This window comes from Parambassis ranga, chromosome 17, assembly GCF_900634625.1.
Source record: "Parambassis ranga chromosome 17, fParRan2.1, whole genome shotgun sequence".
NCBI lineage: Eukaryota > Metazoa > Chordata > Actinopteri > Ambassidae > Parambassis > Parambassis ranga.
This window is the reverse complement of record NC_041037.1, coordinates 15,555,234-15,578,004: the sequence shown is the minus strand read 5'-3', so window position 1 is coordinate 15,578,004 and position 22,771 is coordinate 15,555,234. Positions and strand designations below refer to the sequence as shown.

The window sequence follows — 22,771 nt, the reverse complement described above, 5'->3', positions numbered from 1 at the left end:
TGACTCAGGGTGTCTACTTCAAACATGCTGATGTTCCCTGTTTGCCCACTGACACGGCATGTTCCTGTCGTGATTGGGCCCTTTGGGATGGAAATGAGTGCCGACAGGCCTCACGCCCACACCTCCCACTGCTAGGTATCCCTCCTCCTCCTCCTCCCTTCTCTGCACAGCTGAGGAAGGAGAAATAGAATGGAGTCAGTCAGCAGAGACAGGGCAGAGGTCAGTAGAAGCCGTTTTTTTCCTGTGGTCTTAATTATAAACAGCAAGTGCGGTAAAGATGTACTAAATGCACGTGCATGGCTAAAAACAAAAAGTTCCTTTTTTTAGGATTCAGATTTGCAATGCAAAATCATTTAATATTAATGATTAATTACATTTTTCATTATTAATCACACAGTGCAAATTAAGCAAAAATAAACTCTAGTTTAAAAATGTATAGGGATTTATAGTGCATGAGGATTGAGTTTGGGCCTTATGCTGCTGCTTGTGCCTCTGCTCTGTGTGGGTCAGTGCTTGGTTAATGCTCCATTAATTTACTTCCTAAAGCTGGATCCATACTCCGCGAGACAAAGAGCGGAGAACGCGCTCCACGGGTGGTAAGAGATACAAAAAAAGGTCTTTTCCGCACTGAGGTACCATACTCCGCGAGACGCGTGTGTGCAGAACTCCTCATACGGCCCGCCCACTAAACTATAAGGAAAGACTTTACTGAGTTTTTTAACACACCACAAGGACTTGTGCCATGGCAAGAGGGCATTACACAGAGAGGGTGCCTGCAACAGCGTGAGATGTCCGGCGATGAGTTGTGAAAATGCGACATTAAAAGTAACAATAGCAAAGATTCAGTGTTTGTGCCTTTATGACCACATTTGCACATCTACTGTGTTCCAATGTGCCTGCGATACTTCAAACTGTCCGGTGATGAGCTGTGAAGATGCGACATTAAAAGTAACAATAGCAAAGATATACAGACATTGTTAACGAGCCTGTTATGCCCGGGTATGTAGGAGTATATAGAATGGTAATAACAGTCACCATCTGGTATGTGTGAACGGCTGTCTGGAGTTATTGGTGACAAATCACCCTGACTTGCCTTTCTTTCTTTCTTTTATTGCTCATCATGCAAACCAGTATGGTCTTATCTAAATCTGTTGAATCAGTGCTGTTTACACATACCTGGAGAGGCTCTTGCGCTTCTCCACTTTCATCACGCCCACAATAAATTCCGACCAATCACAGCATGGTTGCCGCACAGCCTTGAAAGACAAAGTTCGGCCCGGACCCTGTGCACAAAAGTGCGGATCAGCGGGCGGTCAGAGACAAAAAATGACGTCATTTTGTGGGCGTAACGTCTGCAGGGGGGAAAAATGTCTTTGTCTCGCGGAGTATGGATCCAGCTTTACTACCTTCCTCTCTCATCGCTGTCTCGCTGATGCACACACACTCACACACACACTGACAAGGTGATTGATTGAATAAACAGCTGTCAGTAGTTGGAGATAACCTCACTTGCATCGCACTGCTGTCTTTGAGACAGACACACATGCGTGCCCAAAGGGGTCCCAGGAGTAAAAGCTGCATTACACATGCTGACACACACACACACACAGAGGAATCATCAGATGACCATTTATCAGTGTATGGTCAATCCAGGCAGCTGATGACTTATGTGCTGATCTATTTGGCTTTTCATTTTTCCAGCATATACATTTTTATTACATTTATTTATTGAATCCTTAACATTTTTTTGTTTGTACTTAGGAACAATGAACTGCTTTCCATTGATCCTAAATATTTTCCCACTGACACAATGATAATCTGCATAAAAACAGTGATAAATGTCCTGTGCATGTTAAACAAACGCATCTTCCATTTATTCACTCTCCTTTTTGTTCACCTACATTTAGAGTCTCTTGACTTGAACGGGCATCAAACACATCCACACTGCACTGCACGCACACACACACACACACACCACCTTTCCCCCTTCTATCCTTCAATCCAACCACCTCCTCATCCCTCCTCTCCTCTGTGGCGACATTTCATTTGCTTTTCTAAAAGTGACAACCCCAGGGATCGAGGGAAGGATAGTGAAAGAGCCTGGTGATGAGTTTTGAGCAGGGCGTGGAGGAGTGCTATTTAAAAGCGCCATGTATCACTGTCAGAGAGTGCAGACTGCACACACACACACACACACACACACGGTCAGACAGACATAGGAAACGCACACATGCACCAAGTAACGCAAAGCAGCCCGGGTGGCAAACTGAAGTTGACCCCCGTTCCATTTCATCAAATGTCCTCTGAATGAGCCACACAGCCTCATCTGTTTTGCACACACACACACACACACACATAAGCAGTGATCAGCCTAGTGTCTGGCCTGCTTAAATCACAGCTCACTTAAGAAAAAAACCATATCACCTCAGTTGGAGACACACACACACACCTTGCTGGTCCCATTTGTGTTAATACGGCCCCTGGTTTTGGGCTTTAGGGCTCATATTTGCCATTATGGAGATGATGGCTTTACGGGGCCCCTCTCACCTCACCTTGCAGTGGTCGGGGGAGAAGACAGGGGAGAGTCGAAATGAAGGCTGACACCTTAGCGGGATTTATTTGATTGCGGATGCGAGGCGGTGTCATTCTGGAGAAGGGGAAAATGCAAAGGGGGGAGGAAGAGAAGGAGGAGGAGGAGGAGGAGGCCTGGACCCTCAGGGCTAAGTGAAAAGAAGAAGAGGAGAAGATGGTGGGGTGAAGGGAGAGAACGAGAATGGAGGAAATAAAGGAAAGCAAAAGGAAGAGATTGGAGGGGGAGCAGAAGTGGCCCTCTTTCCCTTTCGTGAATCAAATCAAATTCCCCTTATCGCACATTATTTGAAGAGGTTATCGGGTGCGGTAATGCGGTTACATGCTGGGCCGCGGCTGAGAGATTTCCTTGTTTACCGATGTTGGCGGGTGTTATAGCTAACCGGCCGGGCAAACGCAGAGGGGAGGGAGGGGAGGAAAAAAAGAGGAGGTGGGGGAGACGAGAGAAGAGGGGTAGCAAGCATAAACACTTGATGCATGTCAGAAAACTCATTTAGGGGAACAACAAGGAGGGAAAATGGAAGTGTGTGTGTGTATACACACGTAAGACAGTTGTTCAAGGACAGAAAACAGCCTCCACATGTAGACACTTTGTAATTCCATTTGGGAAATGTGCCTGTGTGTTTTGCAAGTGCACAATCACACATTATATGTGCCAGCCCATAAAACTGGCCTTCCTCTTTTCGGGCTCTTATTGTTGTGTTTAAAACCAGTTTACATGCTCAGTGCTCATTAGCTGATTGTGTGTATAATTTACAAGTCAATTCAATTCCTTACAGAAGATATAAAAGATGGAAAATGATCAAGTTCAGGGAAAGTCAAACATTTCTGTTGCGTTCTCTCCAAGTTCGACTTGAAACTCTTTAAAACAGAGCTTTTATATCGATTACATTTCTGATCGCTATGACACAATATTGAGCCAACCAGAACTTGAAATAAATCAGTCTCAGCGCTGACGTAAAGTTCAATGTACACCAATCTCCTGCTTCCTGAAGATACTGAACATCGGCCGAGATAAAAGTGAAGAGATGACACGCAATACAGGTCATTAAATGGGATTTGGACCCACAGCGCCGTGTGTACATGCTCTGCCTCTTAGCCCATTGAGCCGTGTGGACACCCCAAATGGTGTTTTATCTCTGGTCCCATTGAGAGCGAGTATTGAGCCGACAATCCCTGTCCTCTCTGGAGGTGGCCTTTTTACCTCCACTCATTGTAGTCGGTGACTGGGAGCCGGCACTATCTAGCATCTATTGATTCCCACTTCATCTGGACCAAAGCAACAGAGGGAGAGAGAGAGAGGGGAGAGAGAGACACTGAGAGACAGCAAGGAAAAGAGAGGAGAAAAAGTTTTTCAAAAAAAATAAAAAAAAAGATGAAAGTTTCTGCTTTAAGTGATAAAAGGGATTAAAGCTGTTTCATGATGAGTTTGACAATTTTTGTATTAGCTTTTAGCTGCAGACCCTGTGAAACTGGCCATAGATTTTTTGATGGGTATCTAATAGGTGCACAAATGAAGGAAGAAAGAGCCGAAAGCAGTCCTGTAGGCAGGAAGGAAGGAAAGGTTCAGGTAATATAAGAAAAACATGGATTAAAAACATGAAGACAAGGAGAATATCAGGAGAGAAGCTAAACAATATAAATCTATGAGAGGAAGTAACAGGATAAAGGGAGGGAGGTTCTTCCTCTTTGCTCTCCACTCTTCCATATGGTCTAGCTTTCTCCTCCTCTCCATCTGCTCTCTATAATTGCCTGACTACTCCTGTTTGTATGTGTGACTTCTCTCATTATTTTCTAAAGTGTGAGCATATAAAAGCCTAATCAAGGACACATTTCATATTAAACACCAGGTTAGGAAACATGAAATACTTCTGTATGAAGGCTTTATGTTCAGTCTTACTCCAGCTGGCAAAGTCCCAGAGCTAAACTAGGAAAGGAATCAGTGTGTGTTGTGTAAGACCAGCCAAAGTGTTATGTCAGTGCTACAACAGCCAGTAAATAAATCAGACTGGAGATACAGAAAGTCAGAGGATATGCTTCCTGCCAGCTGGGTGACTTATTGTTTTGTGACATGAACAAAACCAGTGAGCACCATTAAGTGGATCAAGTGACAGGGGTGAAAAGGAGAAGAGGAGGTGATGGGGGAAATAAGGAAGGAATGAAAAAAGAGACATGGATCTAAAGAGGGAAACAAAAGGGAAATAGAAGATAGAGGGAGAGAGTGAAGACAGATGGAAGGATTCAGAGAGGGAGAGAAAGTCAGAGAGAGAGAGAGAGATGAGACGATCCATCTTGGCACATTAGGGGGGATCAGGCCTATATTCCATCATGGCTGTCAGGGGGATGCACACCTTTTTATGTCTCTCCTCCCTCCGTTCGTTCATCCATCCATCCCTCGTTTGCTTCGCCAACTGGCATTTCACTGAGGAATCTCAACACTAAAAAGTCCTGTCAGGCCTATTTCCTTGTTATTGTCCAGCCGTCTCCTCAACTCCATCCTCTTCCCCTCCACCTTCCCTGACTCCGGTGCCTTCTCCTCCCCTGTGCTCCCTGAGATTAAACGCTCCTTTGTTGCACCGCAGGGTGAGTGTGTGTTTGAGCTGTGAGGTCTAAAGCAGGACATCGAGGTGTGTGTGTGTTTGTGTGTGTGTTGCCCCAACATTAATCATCTTTAAAGGGGCTGACAAGCCTGGTGTGCGACATCGCATCACATCAACACTCCAGCCCATGCCACCCCCCTTCTCTCTCTCTCTCTCTCTCTCTCCTCTTCTCCTCCCCAGGATTTATCTGTCCATTTGCCTGTCCCCATCACTCACTTTCCTCAGGGAGCATTTGACAAAGAGAGGGAAAAATAGAAGAGAAAGGATAGAAACATAAGAAGTGTGACAAGAAAGGATGACAGCAACCAAGTTGGAAAAGGCACATGAAGAAAAAAAAACAGAAACATTTTAAGTGCTATCACTGGCAGAGGAAATAGTTGAATTCTGTGATATTTTACCTGGCTGTTGTGTCTGTGTTTTTATCATCAGTCTACCATTATGAAAAAAAGTCTTATTCATACAGAATGTGTCACAACACAAAAGAAAATCACATCATGAGGAAATGCAAAAAGTACACTCGCTCTGTGCATTTACACTTTTCGACTTTACAAAAGCCTGAAAAATGATCAGGCATATTTGTGTGTGAGTGAGTGTGTGTGGCTACGACCTCCAGGACTGTCTGCAGAATAGAAACAGCCACACACGGGAAGTGGGATCGTTCTTTGTTTGCTGTGGCGGCTTCAAATTATCTTGTCAAAGCAGCAAAGGGGAGAAGGAGGTGTTTGAGGGGAGAAGGAGGTGTGTATGTCAGTGTGTATGTGGTGAGAGAGATGGAGAAACGAGAAAGAGAAAGGTAAATATGCAAGAAGGAGAAAGGTGGAGCATGCAAAAAGGTAGAGAGGGGGAGAAAAGATAAAGAGATGAGTGGAGAGCAAGACAGGATGGGAAATGTGGAGAAGAAAGAAACGAATCATATGAATTGATAGTAGGAAGCAGAAAATTAGAAATGGATAATGCTGGAGAGAAAGTGTGTGAGAGGGATAGGTGTGAAAAAAGACAGTGAGGGAGGGTAATCGATTACCTATTTTTCAAAGTCACTTAATGTGTCCACTGCTGTGGGCTCTGTTAAGCAGCGATGCCGGAGAATAGGAGGCTTGTATGCACACACACGCTCTGAGAATAAAAGGGAGGAGGAGGGCAGCAGTGTGTGTGTGTGTTCCCTTACTAGGTGTCTCGTGCGAGTCTTCTTGCAGGAAACTGTCCTGACAGACCAATATGTGAGTGAGGATTCATGTCCCATTAACCCTCCATGTGTATGTATAGTAAGTGTGTGTTTGTGTGTAAAAGGGAGTCCCCCTACCTGGCCCTCTTGTTACCGTGGTGACAAGCAGTCTAAACGGGATGTCCTGGCCGAGGTGGAGACAATTGTTTGAGGGCTAAAAAAAGCCCATTTGATTGGCTAAATACAGGAAATCAGGAAGTGTCCTCCAACATTGAGCACTGATACAATTTCAATGGATGTTATTTTTAACTCAGACAGACTCAAAGGTAAACTTTGAAAGGTAGGATGTATACTGCTATACACACACACAGTCACACAAAGGCTCCAGATGCACACGTTCTACTACACACTCTTGAGTCACAATGACACACGCGCTAACACACTAACAGGTGGGCCCCACCCTGTGCCCTGCTGATCAAGGACAATGAAGTGAGGTAGTGTTGGCAGACTCTATACAGCATTATCTCATCCATGGCAGACACTTCTTTAACTCCCCAACACCGCCACCCCCTGCTCTGACCTGAGAGCAGCATTACACAATGGAGACCGTACGGCATTCTTTCACTACGTGTGTAATGCAGCACTACAGTAATCTTATATAGTTATTTATACATCTTTCTGTGGAGCGGATTCAACGTGAAATCTGATTATTGGCAGCCTATTGAGATTCATTAGAGACTCTGTCAAAACTTTATAGCTGGATATAATGTGTCTGAATACAAGAAGTGTTTGGGTGCCTCGGCCTTGTTTGTCCTGTTAATATCTGTACTCATCTTTTTTGTCTCCTTTGTCTGTGTCTCCAGGTAAAAAGAAGATGTCCCTGTATGATAGCCAGGCTCCAGTCTGTCCCATCTGCCAGGTGCTGCTCAGGCCCGGGGAGCTACAGGAGCACATGGAGACAGAGATAGATCGACTAGCTTCCGTATGCCTCAGGTAGGTCTTATAAACACAAATCTGATATCACTTAGCCAAGCTTAGCACAAATCAGAATCGCCAGCTAAGCTTTGTAAACGCTTCCTTTCAGCAACATATTCTATATTCTGTTAAACTAATTGCTCCCTTTTTTAAATCAATACTGTAATCTAACATCCCAAAAAATGTCAGGGTATGCCATAACTCTATTTATAATAAGGCTGGTAAATCAACTTAGTATGTCTCATTACGTCCTTGAATAATTTGGTAAACAGTTTTTAAGACCTTCCTGGCTCATAAAGCTCGGGTAATCTTTAGGCAATAAGGCATGAGCTCTACTTCGGCTCAGCTTTCATGTCAGGCTCCATATTTCTTTTCTGAGCAGAGATTTTTGTGCCATAAATCTGCATAAAAGGCAGAGGCACGCCGTCGTCAACGCAAAGCTAAGTGTTTCCTCCGGGGATTAGGATTCAAACCTGTGACCTCAAGTTCGCCGCAGCTCCCTTCTTCTCCTCATGGCAGTCGCACGAGCTGTTTTACGATGGATAAATCAACTCCAAGCCCTTTTAACGATGGGACACAACCATTAGGATCCATATTTCACCTTGACCGCACGTCTGGCTGTGTGTATATATGTGCGTGTGTTTGTGTACCTACGCCTGTGGCCTATGTGTGGGTGTGCGTGACCCGGTGTCCACCTAAGCGGCCCAGCTTTATGATAGTCCCCATTAACCTGGAGGAACAGGGCAACAGATAGCGTCACCCCACGTGGAAATCACACTTCATTTACCCCCCGTTTACACACCAGCACCCCCCACCCCCGCCACCATCCACCCGCCTCATATGCTGTCCTTTTTCTGCCATCACTATGCACACTCCTCCCTTATTTTTTGTCCTCCCTTCCATCTCCTGTGATTCATCCTTACTCTTTTCCGCTGTCTGTATGTCCTCCTAATGTCTTTTGTTTCCTACCACCCTTATTCTGTTATTTCCCTGTGACCTCACGTCACCTTTTCCATTTCTCCTGTGAGTTTAAAATCAGCCTTTTAAGAACAAAAACACTGACCTACTGTAACTTTACAAGGAGAAAAAGGATGCATGTGCCAGTTTTTCTATGACATCTGTGGCGCTCTTCATCATCTTCATCACCAATTGCTACCATGGTGATGAAGGTGATGGTGGTGATTACATGGACGTTTTTATCACATAATCACAGGTTGATTGTATGTAGGGAAATAGGAGAATAGGACAAAACAGAACAGAACAGAACAGATAAGAGAGCCATCCATCATCTTGTGATATAGCAAGGTGTGTCTGTGTGTGTGTGTTTCAATAATTAATAAAGGTTAGTAGTCTGTCCTTCCCTCTGGGAGTCTGCGATACAAGCCAGAGGAAGCTTAGACCCTACATACTCTCTCTCTCTCTCTGTCTGACACCCACACAGTTATTTAAGGAAATAGCATCATCCCTATGTGAGATGGGATGGTGGCTAACGTCACGGCTGGCTGATTTACCTACTCGCTATTAACCCATACACACACCACAAGAAAAAATAAAAGAGGACATCTCTCATGAGATGGATAGAACAACAATTCAAGATGTTTTCTGACAAGTGCTGCTTCACATGCAAACCAAAAATGTCAGTGAATGTGTGTGAAGGAATGTGAATAGGAGATAAAACGCGAAAGGCAGAAAGTGTGTTATATCACAAAAACCTTATTCGAAATCGCACACACACACGCACACACACGCACACACACGCTGCCGCTGCTTCTCTCTGCAAGGTAGCTGCCATCATTGAAAGTGACAGTGGGAATTTGGTCCAATTTGTAGTAAATCTGCCTTTAATGATGACCAGCGCTCGCTGAATGAAAGAGCCGTGGGTATGAAAACGAGGTGTGTGTGTGTGTGTTGAAGAAGCGTGTCCACCTGGTATTTTCTGTACATATCTGTCCATGTTTTTTCTGTAAATGTGTGTGTGTGTGTGTGTGTGTGGTGTGTGTGACTGCCAGCCTGTCCCCTCTCGTGACTCTGAGCTCTGTCACTTGTTCATGGGCTGCAGCTCTTCGTGTTCAGACATAGAAATCACACACACACATAGAGTTTGGCAAATGGAAATCTATCATGCCCTGTACACGTCAGGTGGCTCAGGGGGGGCAAAGTAATCTACATACCCCATCACCCCCTCCTCTTCATACCTCTGCTCCTCTTCTTCCCCTCCTTCTCCTCCTCCATAATCAATTTGACTCCACTGGAGCAAGCCCCCACCTCTATACCAGATGACACAAAAAGGCAAAAAGCAATCAGTTTCTTGAGTTTAGCACCATCCCTCCATCCATTCCAACCCAGCTCCCACCAAGAAAAGACTTATTCATCTTTATGTCTTTCTCTGTCTGGTAGGGAGTGGAGGAGAGGGGCTGTCAGTCAAACACAGACTGTCTATATAGGATGGATGCAGATTTAACCATGTTGTGGTGGCACTACCTCCAAATTATTGATAATAAAACCCACCCTCTGACTACTTCCTGTTTATGATCTTGTAGCTTTTAGCCCAACTTCATGTTATCACAGACAAGGTCAGTGTAACAACAACTTCCCTGTCTGACATACTGGGACAAAGCAGTGTAGAACTGCAACATGCCCTCGCCTGTCCCTGTCCCTCCCAACGTCACACGCTTGCCTCATTACCACAGCACATTTTAAATCGGGTCTTTCATTCCTCGTCCCTTCCTCCTGCCTTCTTTTCCTCCTGCTTGTCTGCCGTGTTTGTTTCGCTTTGCTGTGCTGCTCATTTTCACACTCCTCTCCTTACTTTGACATGGCAGCCAGCTGGATTTTCTAGCCCCATAACCCTCGCCATCAAAAATTCATAGAACCGGGCAAACAGACGTGTGAAGCTGCGAGAAGAGGCGGCAGCACAGCAACTCTCCTATCACTCCCTCTCTTTCTTTCTCTTGTTTTCCGTCTTCTTTCACCCCCCCCCCCCCCCCCCCCCCTTGCTCGATCTCTTTCTTTATGTTGCTTGCTTGTCCTCCCTCACCACATCTCTCTCTCTCTCTCACCTTACATTTCATCCCCCCCCCTTCCCCTCTCCTTTCATCTCTCTATCACTCCCTCTGTCACTGTGGCAATTTTCTCCCATCGTGGCAGGCATGCAGCTGCTGTCCTCTCCGGCTGCCTCTCTCTTCCCCTCTCTCCCTCTCCCTCCTTCTCTTGTCGCTGTTTGACACTGTCAACAAGCAGGTAGAGGTGGCTGTTATTGTTGATGCCTCTGCAGAGGTTCCAGGTAATGAATAAAAGAGAGATAGAGGCAGAAGGAGAGAGAGATGACAGAGACAGAGATAGAAAAGGGGTACGAGAGTTGTGTATGTGTGTGTGTGTTGGCACATTCTCCTGCATTACACGGCAGCTTGACTGTGTCACCCGTGTTTATTCTCTTTGTTGGTGGCGGTGAGGCCTGCACACACACAAAACACACAAACATTTGCAAGAGAATATATAGATAGATATGCATATAGATAGATATGCACACATCACAGGGGTTTTTATAGACATCATATACATTTACATAGACACCCATTATGTCGTTTTTTTCATATGTCTCTATAGTTCTCAGTGACACCACCAGCTGTAATTTAATTACATCCTCTCTTTGTTATTGACACATTGCAGAGGTTAAAGATGCTCCACCTGCACTTTGTGAAGAGACACATTTAAATGTTCAAATCAAAGAAGGCTGAGCAATCCTGTCAATGTTGGAGGCTACATTTCCCACAATGCACTCTCTCAATCTCAATCTCTTAATTATCTCTGCCTGGTGAACATGACTTCCAAAATTGTCAACACTAGTCATCAACACAAGCCAATATATATATAATCTCTATGACATCATCAACATTACTGTCTCACAAATGAATCATGTGAAGCTACAACTGAGAGAGAGGGTGAGTCATACATACAAATTGGTGGAGTGGCCCTTTAAATACTTTGACACTGAGATACATAAATGATGTGCATGCACCCTGCACCACATAAGAACAAATATAGCACTTTGATGGATGAGTCATTGTACTTTGACACCTCCATCCCTTCCTATCTCTGTGCAGCTATGCATTATATATCACTGGTCTTATATTCTACTTGTCTTGCTCTTATGCCTCCTTGTGCACCGCTTTGTAAATTCTTCTTTCAGATAAGTGACATATAAATAAGGCTTCTTATTCTTATTACCCACCCATCCATCCATTGAAAAAGGAAATCCCTTGTCTAGCAAGGCATGCTGTCAGATTAGAGGTTGCGCTCAATTCAGTTTTAGGCACCCTTCCTTCCATGGTCTGCCACTGTCTGTCTGTTAGCTTGTGTGTGTGTGTGCGTGCGTCCGAGTGTCTGGAGTGCTAACAGGGTCTCAAAGCAAACATGACAACCCTGTCGCGCTTTGTCAACGTCAAGTCTGTTGCAACGCTCCACGAAGCTGGGAGAAGTGTATCTCTGTGTTGTGGTAAAGTCAAAGCGAAGCTGAGAGGAGGCGGAAAGAGAACAGAGAGAGGGCAACAAGTAATAAAAGAACACCAGATCAACTGAGAATAAGAGGGCTGCAGAAGGTGTCAGGCAACTCAAATAAATGTGACGTCTATCTGTTAAATATGTTTTGACTGCTGCCCCCTTCCTCCATGTAATGTTTACAAATGGACTGATTGTCCTCGACAGACAAATCTGTTATTTCCTGCTTCTGCACACACACTTTGGATGAATGCTGAGAGAATGAGCACTACTGTAATAGTGCAGTTATCCTTTTAAAAGAAGCCGGTGGTAAATGGTTAAAGGATAAAGGAGACTGAATGAGAATGCATGACTAAGTATCTGGCAAACTGGTCCCAAGTGAGCCATTGGTAAAAATCTCACATATTACTTGTTTTACAGAGGAAATAGCTGAGCAAGCACAGGATTCAGCTCAGCACTAAATTATGTCATATAACCTCTCTAAATTGTGTGTCATCTTCCTCTCCTCTGCAGTAAGAACCCTTCACCCAAGGATGGAGCAGCCACTCCAGGAACCCCCAAGGTGAGACCACACTCATGTTTCAGTGCAGTTCTGTTCTGGGAAAAACTAGCTTTTTATTCAATCACACAAAATACCACACTGAAGTGGATGTTCATACACACTATGTGAGAAAAATCTATGTGACACTATATGTCTAGTTTTTAATGGTATGTAGTACAGTCCTTTACTGTCCAGCAAACCACAGCTGTTAGCCTGCCTCTGTTCCTCTCTGGTGCACTGAGGGCAAATCAGCTGTATTGTTGTCTTATATCTACACACATAAAGTACACACACACACACACACACACAGAGAAGTACCAGTCTCCTGTGGTCCAACAGTCAGCAGAGCCAAGAGGCACTGTACTGTGATTGTTCCAATTATAGAGACACAGAGAGATGAAAGATTTGTTATTTCATCACGCAGCTTTACTTACATCTGAACTCTATGTTAAAGACCTCTTTACTTCTCTATTGCAAGGTATCCTGGCCATCTCAGCCATAAATCCCATCCATCTCCATTCAAACAGAGCTCTAATATCATTTAGTCTCCACTGAGTTTAAAAAGACTGAAATAAAATATATAAAAATGTAACCACTTTAACAGGTCTGACTTAAGACCTGGTGAAAGATATGTGCATCTGACATGAATACTCAGGGATCTCAAGTAGTTTTGATCTTCCTTCTTCTTTCTCCCACACCTTTGGGTGTTGACCCAGGCTTAGAGCAGCGCTCACAGCGCTGTGGGTGGGCTTGTACTTGAGAAAGCCAGACGGAGCGGGGTTGAGGGGTGAGTGCTTGCCTTCCATTCGGGGCCGTGACTGCGCATCTCGCCGCTGTTGTTTAGTATTCAGTGGCTGGCCATTGAGAATGCAGAGGGCCAGTGTGAAGCACACAGGCCTGTTGTTGTGGTCCCCTACCCGCCACGCACCACCCACCCCTGTTAAACCTGGAGATTAACCCCAACACACCTACTCATGAGCTGTTCTGCCCACTCGGCTAAGATGAGGTGATTGGGTTAGAGGGAAAACATGTGATAACTGTAGAGGCACACTCAACGACATACACACACACACATGTTGAAAATTGAATATATTTTACAATGAATATTCAGGAAACATGCAGATACTCAACTTTAGAGTTTTAATATATGCCCCATAGGTGCTGATCCACTTACTGTGGCTTTACATGCAACCTTTTCGTTGCTAATCTTTTTTCATGTTGATTTAATGGGTTGTTTTAAAAGACCAAAATTTCAGGAAGATCTTCATTTATAATCTCTTTGCAGAATACCATTAAATGTCACATTCTAATGATAAAACTTAAGCATATTCCCAGAACGCCCTCAGGTAAATGATTCCTGACCTTTTTAAACCTGGATGAAAGAAGAAGAAAAGACCACACACACACACACACACACATGCACACAGAGGCATAAAAGCACCATGCATAATGTCCAATTTACTGTGGCAGCACTGGAGGTTGGTCATTTCTCACATATTATTATTAGATTACTGCTGTCGAGCACTTAAGCCTCTGCTCTGCCCCTTTCCACTTGATTAATAGGAGACGACTGTAAATACAAATATTTCATAGCTGCCTTGTAAAAAAAAAGGGAAAAGCAAAAGAGCAGCAGCACAGACACACATGAAAATACACACAGACACGCACAGCCACAGCCCTGTCAGAACTAAGCCTTGTAAAAAAGTGATATTGTCTCTTTTTTTCCTCTCCTCTTCTCATTCTTTTCCCTCCCTGCTCCTTGTTCACTTGAGGAATTCCCTGGACTGTCTTTGTCACACAGAGTGGGTTAAGAAGAGGATATTGTTTTATGTGTGTGTGTGTGTGTGTGTTTGACACAGACACAAGGAGTGTGCACGCAAAGTGTTGCGAGACAGATTTACGGACAGGCAGTGTCCCATTAATGTCAGACAGTTACACTCCTCCTTCTCACATGTTTACCCTTCCTCCTTCCTTCCCTCTCTTCCTCACTCCCTCATTCTCCCTCTCTTTCCAATCTCTCATTCTTCCCTAACTCCTCTTAACGTCCCATAAACATTAACTCTAATCAGTGGAAGGGATTTTATAGACAAAGTCAGGCAGGTTACAGTCATCATCAATGACATGTCTCTCTCTCAGCATCTGTGGCAATAACACTCCTGATATCCTCCAAGGGTAGATATTTCCCAGTCCTCCCTATGGTTTACCTTTTCAATAGGTTGTAATACAGAATTACAGTGTTCATTTCACACTTTAGTTTATGTACTTGTTAATCTTATGTTAATTGATTATTTCCATGCAACACCTCTGAAGTCAGGAGGTGACAAAGTAGAGATAATCTGCATAGAAAAGACATTTTATTTCTCTCTCTTCTTTCCTCCAGTCAATGCTGTTGTCGGTGCATATCAAGCGCGAGGGAGAGTCTCCTGTGGTCTCGCCCCTGTCGTCGGAGGACGCCCACCACTCCGACAGATACCAGGTCACACACTCGGGCACACACACACACACACACAATACGTTTTGGTTGATGTAAAGTTAACAGTAAAGACGTTCTTCTAGTCGTTAATGCACCTTCTTGCCTGCTAGTTATAGGAGGGTCCAGCTACTCAGAATTATACCACTGGTAACACCTGATAATGGCTGTTTAGCTCCATTTTGTAGTATGCCATACATTACACTTGAGTTTGTGTTGTGGATGTAAGAGATCCCAGTTACCCAGGTATCACACTGTGATCTTTAAGGAATAGTCTCACAGGAGCCATTGAATCAGACACAGTGTTGCCCTCTATTTTCAGTCAGAATGACTCCAGGACAGAATTACAAAGCACATTCTCAGCGTATTGTTAAGAGTATAGCAAATCATGAGACTTCTGTCGAATCAAAAGGTGGATTTCTGTTATGATGACATATAACAGTGCCGCAGAACATTATGGCAGATTTGGGGTTTTTTATGCCTTCTCAGCAGTTAGGTTGACCAACAGGCCAATCTGCTTAAATCTCAGATGTCACCCTGACTGCTTTTATCTCTTAAATTCATCAAAGTTTGTTGGGGTAATTCCTCTGGCCATGATGTATCACAGGGTTAAGTGGGTTTCCCCCCTAACACCATAAAATAAGAACTATTAAGTCCATGCAGACGTTACATCCATACGTTCAGGATGACACAGCTCATAAAGACCTTATAGCAATAAAGTAGATTTTCTCATTAAGTGAAACTGCTGAAATCACCTTATATTATACAAATGATTAAGTCAATGGTGACTCTTTTTAGCACCATGAAAATAAAGCATAATGGCAGACTTTGCCACCTCCTCTCCGCCTGTCAGTCTGTCTACCTCTCTGCTCCTTCTGAAAACCTGACCTATTCGCAGCCATTCTCTGAGTGTATCATAATGATACGGTTGTAGTCAGGTAAGGGGGTGGGGGGGAGAAGCGACTAGAGGAAGGTGAAGGCCCGGCTGGCTGATGGCTCTGACTGATGGACGATGGGCCAGCGGTGAAAGGACTGAACCGCTGCCTGTTCACAGCTGCTGCGTCAGACAGAGGGTATCTATAACTGTGGGTGGGGGTGCTTTAGTCAGCACGTCGTTAAACAGACGCAGGTGGGTTTGAATCCCACTGGACCAGAGGCCGCACACAGAAATCTGGCCTCAGTTAATTAATCTCACAATGCTCTTGATAAATTAAAGATTAATCATTATCCTACAATTGGTAGTGGGATGGAAAGTAATTCAGTATACTTTAACAACTTTTACAATACTTTATACTTTAATGCTACTATTGAAAAGAGATTTTTTTTTTAAATTTCTAAATAAAAATAATGCATTATGGTATAAAAAATAACGTATTTTTATTAATGCATTTTTTTTCTCAAGAAATAAAAGGAAGATTTCATTTTTGACCATTTATAATACAATGTTTGAATACATTGGATATATATATTAAACTGTATTTCTTTCATGCAAAATCCACAGCAAACAGTGAACTGTGGAGGAATAATGTAGTAGTATTGAATAAAAGTCTTTATTTTTGACTTTTGTAGCCGTCTTTAGAGACAAAAAGTATTTGTAGTGTCGGTACAAGAGCTGTGTATCTAATGTCCCTGCAAAACTCGCTGCTTCCCCCTAGCGGCTAAGGGGCAAAGCAACAAATGACGTTTCCCTACTTCCGTTTCCAGCGCGGGTCACATGATCAAAACAAGCCAACATGGCGTCAGACATGAGTAGTTTTTGCCGCTGTGGGCGCCACTTTCAATCCTTTTCCATCCGTATGAAATTGTAACACAGCGCTGAGTTAGCGGTGATATGTAATGTCTGAAAACACAGCGGGACAGTTTACAGCAGCGAGTTTTAGCGGCTGTTGGAAGGAGCTGTGGCAGAAAGCCTAACAGTCATGGAGGAGGTGCAAAACAAGAGAGAAGTACGTGTATTGTTTACAGTCACCCTCTCTGTGTAGAGAAGCCCTCAGCATCCAAAGTAATCCCACTGTAACAAGTTATATTCACTCTTGTAAACATATTATAATGTTTATTTATTATCTAATGAATGTTTCTTTCCCCTTCTTTCCCTCCTCTGTCTACAGACATTTTTACGAGTTCGGGCAAACAGGCAAACGAGATTGAACGGTATGTATACACATCCTGTCATCTCATTAGTGAAAGTTATTGTTTCCTGTATATATATCAAAAGAATGATTTGCATTAAAACGTAGTTTAAAAATGTTATTACTGGATTCTGGTTTCTTGGCCCTGGAATTTCTGAAAATAACATGTAGATCTACTGGCGTGTCAAAAACTATTTCAGAGAAGGACAAACTTTAGTAAAATAATAAGTTGTTACAGACATGAGCACTAAATATATCTATTAATCATTTGGTTAAATATATTTTGTGTCTTTTTATTCCTGGTGTGTTTTTAATGGAGTCCCAGGTGTGGCTCCTGCTGAGGGATCTTGTGGTAACCCTTGTAATGAACATAGATTAGACCTAAGAGCCGTCATAGTGCCTTTTTGTGTTCTTGTTTGTTGATCCTTTGCTTTTATGAGACTAAGGCATTCTTAATAGCCCTGTTTGGTGCATTTTATGTTTTACCAGTTCATTTAAAAAAAATCGCAGAAGGTTGTTAAACAGCAAATACTGCTGTGATATTTATAGAAATCTCAAAGTCATTTGAAAGATGTTTAACCTGCTCTCCAGCTTGCAGCAGTATTAATACAGAAGGCTTATTTACATCAATGAGTTTGCAAAACAAAGTGTCACACACATCTCTATGGAAACAGCAAACAGGACTTGAAGTAACTGGAATTAAATGTCTTCTGCAAAAGATAGTTAGCCCTTAAAAATAAATGAAATAAAAGTTGTAATTTTCACCTCATCAAATGTGTTATAGTTGCATAATAAAAAGTTAGTTCTATAGGGGTATTTCACCTGACAATCTGTAGAATCTTTCCGTTATGCTATGATTGTTGCTGAAATGATATTTCAGTCTATGAAAAATGCCATTGTGATGTATTTGTTTTCATATCTTGTCACCAGTTTTTGAGGTTTCCGGGGTTACAAACTCCCCCTCTACCATTGTTGCTGATGTGATCCATTAAAACTATTTGGCTGTTTATTCCTGTCATGTAAAATCTGTAAAAAATCAAGTTTAGTAATCTCAATTTGGGAATTAAATAGTCTCACCTCTTTGGTTGTTACTTTAAATACAGTGTTTCCTGTCTTAATTGATGCAATGGATGCAACAGATGACTCTGTTTATTAGTCTGAGCTCATGACAAGAGTCAATGAAGACTTAGTTTTAACGTCACCCTCCATTGTTTTCTCTCTGCCTTCATGTGGAACCAGGATTCATTCTCATGTGGGGGCGTGGGGGGATCCCTACTGGACCTAATTATCAGCCCCTTTCTCTCTCTATTAAACAATGCTCCTCTCGATTAACATCAGGAGACCGTTACCGTTTCTCTTCTCAACCCTCCCAGATCCCGTCCCTCCATCCTCTTCCTCCTGCAGTTATTTGCCTTGTGTCCTCCCCCTCTCCCTACATCCCCTTGCGACAGTCCCTCTTGGCCTCCTGTGCTTTCCCAGCCAGCTAAAAATTAATGTCCCCACGCGCCATTTGCAGTTAAGAAAAAACGACAGAGACTCAGGGTGCAATGACGGCTGTTCTGCTCTGTTAAATTTCTAATTAAATGTGTGTATGTGTGGTGGGGGAAGCTGTGACAGGAGGGAAGGGGAGGGGAGAGTAAGGAGTAACGGGGGAGAGGGATAGCACCATGTAGAGAGTAGGAAGAGGATTTAGCCACATCCTGCTCTTCCAAAAGAGTCAAGAACCTTGAACGTAGTGACTAGCAACATGATCTAAAATGTCACAGATTACATTTAAATTAAATATTTGTCTCCCCTTTTTTTTTCTCTCTCTCTCTCTCTCTGTGCCCATACAGCTCGTATAGGCAAAATGAAGAGGAGGAAGCCTGAGGATGGGGGCCAGGTATGTCCGCTGTGCAGCGCCCCATTGGCTGGGAGCGAGGAGGAGATGAGTAGACATGTGGAACAATGCCTGATCCAGGTAGTACAATCCGGGCCCAGAACCCTGCCTACCGCCAGTCGGACCTTCTCTTCCAGTCACCTCTTAACTTCCTGTAGATGCTGTAGAGTCACTTGAGTTGTTCCTCTAGACATTGACCTCTTCTTAACTTCCTTTAGATGGCGGTATTGCAGTCACCTCATATTGGATTAACTGTCTAAAAGACACTGAAATATTTATACAATTTGTCTCTCTAAAGTTTGTCCCATATGATATGGTTGCATTGTATCCACTGGCATGTATAGTGACAGATTGTCTTCCTGTAGGTATAGCCTAAAAACATCTTTTCACTCCTCACCTCCTGTCTTAGATGGGTAGCGCTCTTTTCCTAGAGTAGACAAGTCATCACCACTAATCACCCCTCACTGACCTCTGTCCATTACACTAGCTAGAGACACTAATAACCTATCCACTAGCACGCTTTAGGTGTTCCAGTACTGTACCACACAGTGGGAATTGTTTGTAGCCCAAATGTACTGCAGGGCAGGGCATACTGTACTTTAGAACCTAGTTTAGCCTTGTTGCTCTATTGCCTTGTTACAATCATGGAACAGTTGTGTCTGCTGAAACCTCTTGATCAGGCCAATATGCCTGTATGCTCTCATTTCTATATACTACTAAAGGCATGCTTGACTGAATAGTTGCTTCTTTTTTATGTAGGGTTTTGTTCTGCTGTTCTTTCAACAGATAAGTTAGAAACTGCTCCACAGTCCTCAGTCATTGTTGTCTCAGCACAGCTGAGAAACAATTCTTCCTTTGTTTTCTTTGGTAAAGCAGCAGCAAACTTGGACAGAGTAGGAACACTGGTTTTATTGACTTAAATACATGCATTGCACAAAAGAACGGGTCGGGTTTTAAACAGTAAACCTTGACTTGCATAATTTTTTTTATGTGTGGTTATCTGTACAGGTAAAGCGTGCTATTGGTATCTGTTTTCCACCACATCTTTACTTACAGAAGTAAAATCGAGTTAAAATCTAAACAAAAAAATACAGTATTTTAAAGATGTGTACCTTGGTTTCTGTGATTAACTGTGTGTGTGTTTTCTGTGTTAGCGTGAGGGTGCCTTAGGGGACGATGACTCTGCAGATATGGATGGAGAGAATGGGCGGGGCTTTGAGGAGTACGAGTGGGCGGGGCAGAAGAGGATCAGAGCTACAGCTTTGCTGGAAGGAGGCTTCAGAGGTACGAACACACCCACTCATACAGTTCAGTGCTGGTTTTATTTGAGACTATGACTTACTGTTCATAGGTAGGTTGTCTGTCCTTTAAATCCAGCAGCATTCAGTGTGCTGTGGTGATGTCAGGTTGTGTGCTTGTTTGATGACTGGCTGACTGTCACGACTCCGGTGGAGTTTTTTTCTGTCTTGCTTGCTTCTTTTTGTCTCCTTTGTTCCTCTGCTCATCCATCATTTACTGCGCTCCTGTCCAGTGTGCGCACTGTTAGCTTTCTGAGACCAGGGTTGAATGTGACCAGGGAGCTGTAATGGTGGCAGCGGTCTGGTGGCAGTGCGGTCTGGCCCAGGGTCAGCCCGGCTCAGCTTGGCTCAGCCCTGCACAACCCTCTTAGCAAGGGGAAGGAAAACACATTTAGCTGGGCAATTGACCCACTGGTCACCACTCTGTGTGTGCGTGTGTGCCCAGAAATGCAATTATAGAACTGGATGGGAGAGCTGGTCACTGGGGAGCACAGCAGCAGCTCCCACACCTACAGTGCTCCCACTTAGCTCTCTGCCACCTTCTCCTCTTGGTTCTCCCTGGAAATAACTTTATTCAATGCCTGGACGAAGTTTTGGGAGAGGGGATTTTAATGTAGGTAAAATCATATAAGTTTTTGAAGTTTTGTTAGGACCAACTTAAAAAAAAAAACCCTGAAACTCTAAAATGCATTTGCTTAAATTGCTTAAATTTAGGAAATGTTTTCTTTCATAATTAATCTTCCAGTTGTTTTCCCTATTAAATATCTGATATCTTAAAATGATTTCTAGTCTTGTCAGACAGAACTAAATTTAACCAAAAGATCTTCAGTTATATACTATGACATGATGTTTGAAGAAACTAGATATCTGTCGAGCTAGTCAAAAAAAATCAGTCTAAATTAAACTTAATTTTTAGTGTGCCCCACACTGGCCTCCTATTGTGTCCTTGGTAGAGTTTCTGTGTAAAACAGGCAGATGGAAACAGGCCTCTCAGATGTGCACAGAAGGAGGCAAAGAGTTGTTGTCATCTTTAAGAGGCTCTTTTAAACTCTCTTGGCTCTGCTTCTACTTTCATGTGTCCCCTCTTCCCGTTCGCCTCCTTCCTCCCTGTTCGATCCGTTGTTAAACACACACATGCTGAGCCTCACCTGCCTCCCTCCCCTCACTGGGAGAGGAGACAAGACAGATCAATGTTGAAGTCTCAACTAAATCGCGACAAAGTGCAGCTCGCAGGTAGGGAAGAGGCTTCCCCACACGTCCATCCGTCTCCCAGGCGTTCCTTCCATCCGTCCATCTCGCTTTCACGTCGTTAAAACGAGCAGACACAGGACCCTTCTGCCGCGCTCTAATAGGGCGCCTTGTGATGTGCCACAGATAACTGAGGTGGCCTGGGGAGAGCAACTTGAAACGCACACGCTTGGCAGAAGGCTCAGAAGGTGGATTTTGTCTTGAAAGCTCCTCAGTGGTTCTAACACATGCTGCTGAATCCAGCAGGCTCTCAAGAGCCAGCGGCCAGGCTAGACGGATATAGAGACATTGTGGGGGGGTGGGGGTTCTCCTCAGCTGGTGAGATGAAGAGAGAGCCTATTCCTCTGTGAAGTGCCACCATCCTTACCTCCCTTTGAGAGTGCAAGGAAGAAAGGCAGGGGGATGGGCTCTTTCAAGGGAGAGGCGAGAGAGGGAGGCAGGAAAAATCGAACAAGATCAGTATATGATTCAACTCTGTGTGACTGAAGACTTCCCTGTGTCTCACACCAGCTTAGCAATCTTGAAAGCCCCACATAGCACAGCCTTTCTGTGGCCTGTGGACTAAGTCTGAGCTGTAGAGTAACTACATTTTACTATGTAAGTTTGCAGGCTACTTTAAAAAGTCAAAGTATTTATTTAGTTTATTACAGTATGTTAAGTGTGTTTCACTTTGATACTCTTAAGACTGTCAAAGTCTTTTTTTATTTTTCAATTACGGAAATCAATCCGAAATGTATTTTTTTTAATTAAAACTTCACACCTCATAGCACTATAGATGTATTTTTTGCAACTAACAATTCATTGAAATAACACATTTCTTCAATACGGTGTTGTTATTACCCTTAAATGTAAGAAACTGAAATTTTCCAATAAGAAATTAAGAAGAATAAAGAAAATAACACCAATAAGACCTGCTAATGTGACATGATTGCAGCATTTTTCCATATTTTAGTATGCATGTCTCTGCATGTTCTTAAAGAGTAGGTCTGAATAAGTATGAAAAAAAGATGATAAATTATATCATACAGGAAGAACTGAATGAGATGTCTGGAAATGATTGTTATTTATGTGTCGATTTGCTTCTTTTGCTTATTTTCATCTGTTAAGATTGAAAAAATTCACAAAGTTTGGAGCACAATACTTGATGTAGCAGTTTAGCTGCAGACAGGGAGGCCAGCAGACAGATCCTGAGGGTTGATATGAGGCTGTCCTGAGAGACTTTGGAGGAGAAGAGGGGGATTATTGCAGGTTGAGATGGTCCAGAGGGATTGAGCAGAGGAGAAATCTCTGCTTTGTAAATGGACTTCAAAGATGATGTCTCATGTCTTTGTGTCTGTGTCCCTTACTCCATCCCTCTCCCCCTCTCTCCCTCTCTGACCTGTA

General features: G+C 43.4%; 1 protein-coding gene across 5 annotated transcripts in view; it reads left to right on the top strand.

The window, feature by feature from the left end:
• Positions 1-22,771, top strand: part of rnf220a (ring finger protein 220a) — a 131,415-nt gene that overhangs the window by 92,153 nt on the left and 16,491 nt on the right. For 2 of the 5 annotated variants that reach the window (XM_028427054.1, XM_028427055.1), the window contains exons 3-8: positions 7,215-7,344; positions 12,337-12,385; positions 14,745-14,840; positions 16,943-16,985; positions 18,799-18,845; positions 19,997-20,126. In XM_028427054.1, coding sequence (XP_028282855.1) covers positions 7,215-7,344; positions 12,337-12,385; positions 14,745-14,840; positions 16,943-16,985; positions 18,799-18,845; positions 19,997-20,126 — 495 coding nt within the window. Of the gene's footprint in view, positions 1-7,214; positions 7,345-12,336; positions 12,386-14,744; positions 14,841-16,546; positions 16,781-16,942; positions 16,986-18,798; positions 18,924-19,996; positions 20,127-22,771 lie in introns of those variants that run through there. The other 3 variants (XM_028427052.1, XM_028427053.1, XM_028427056.1) reach the window with 2 other exon arrangements.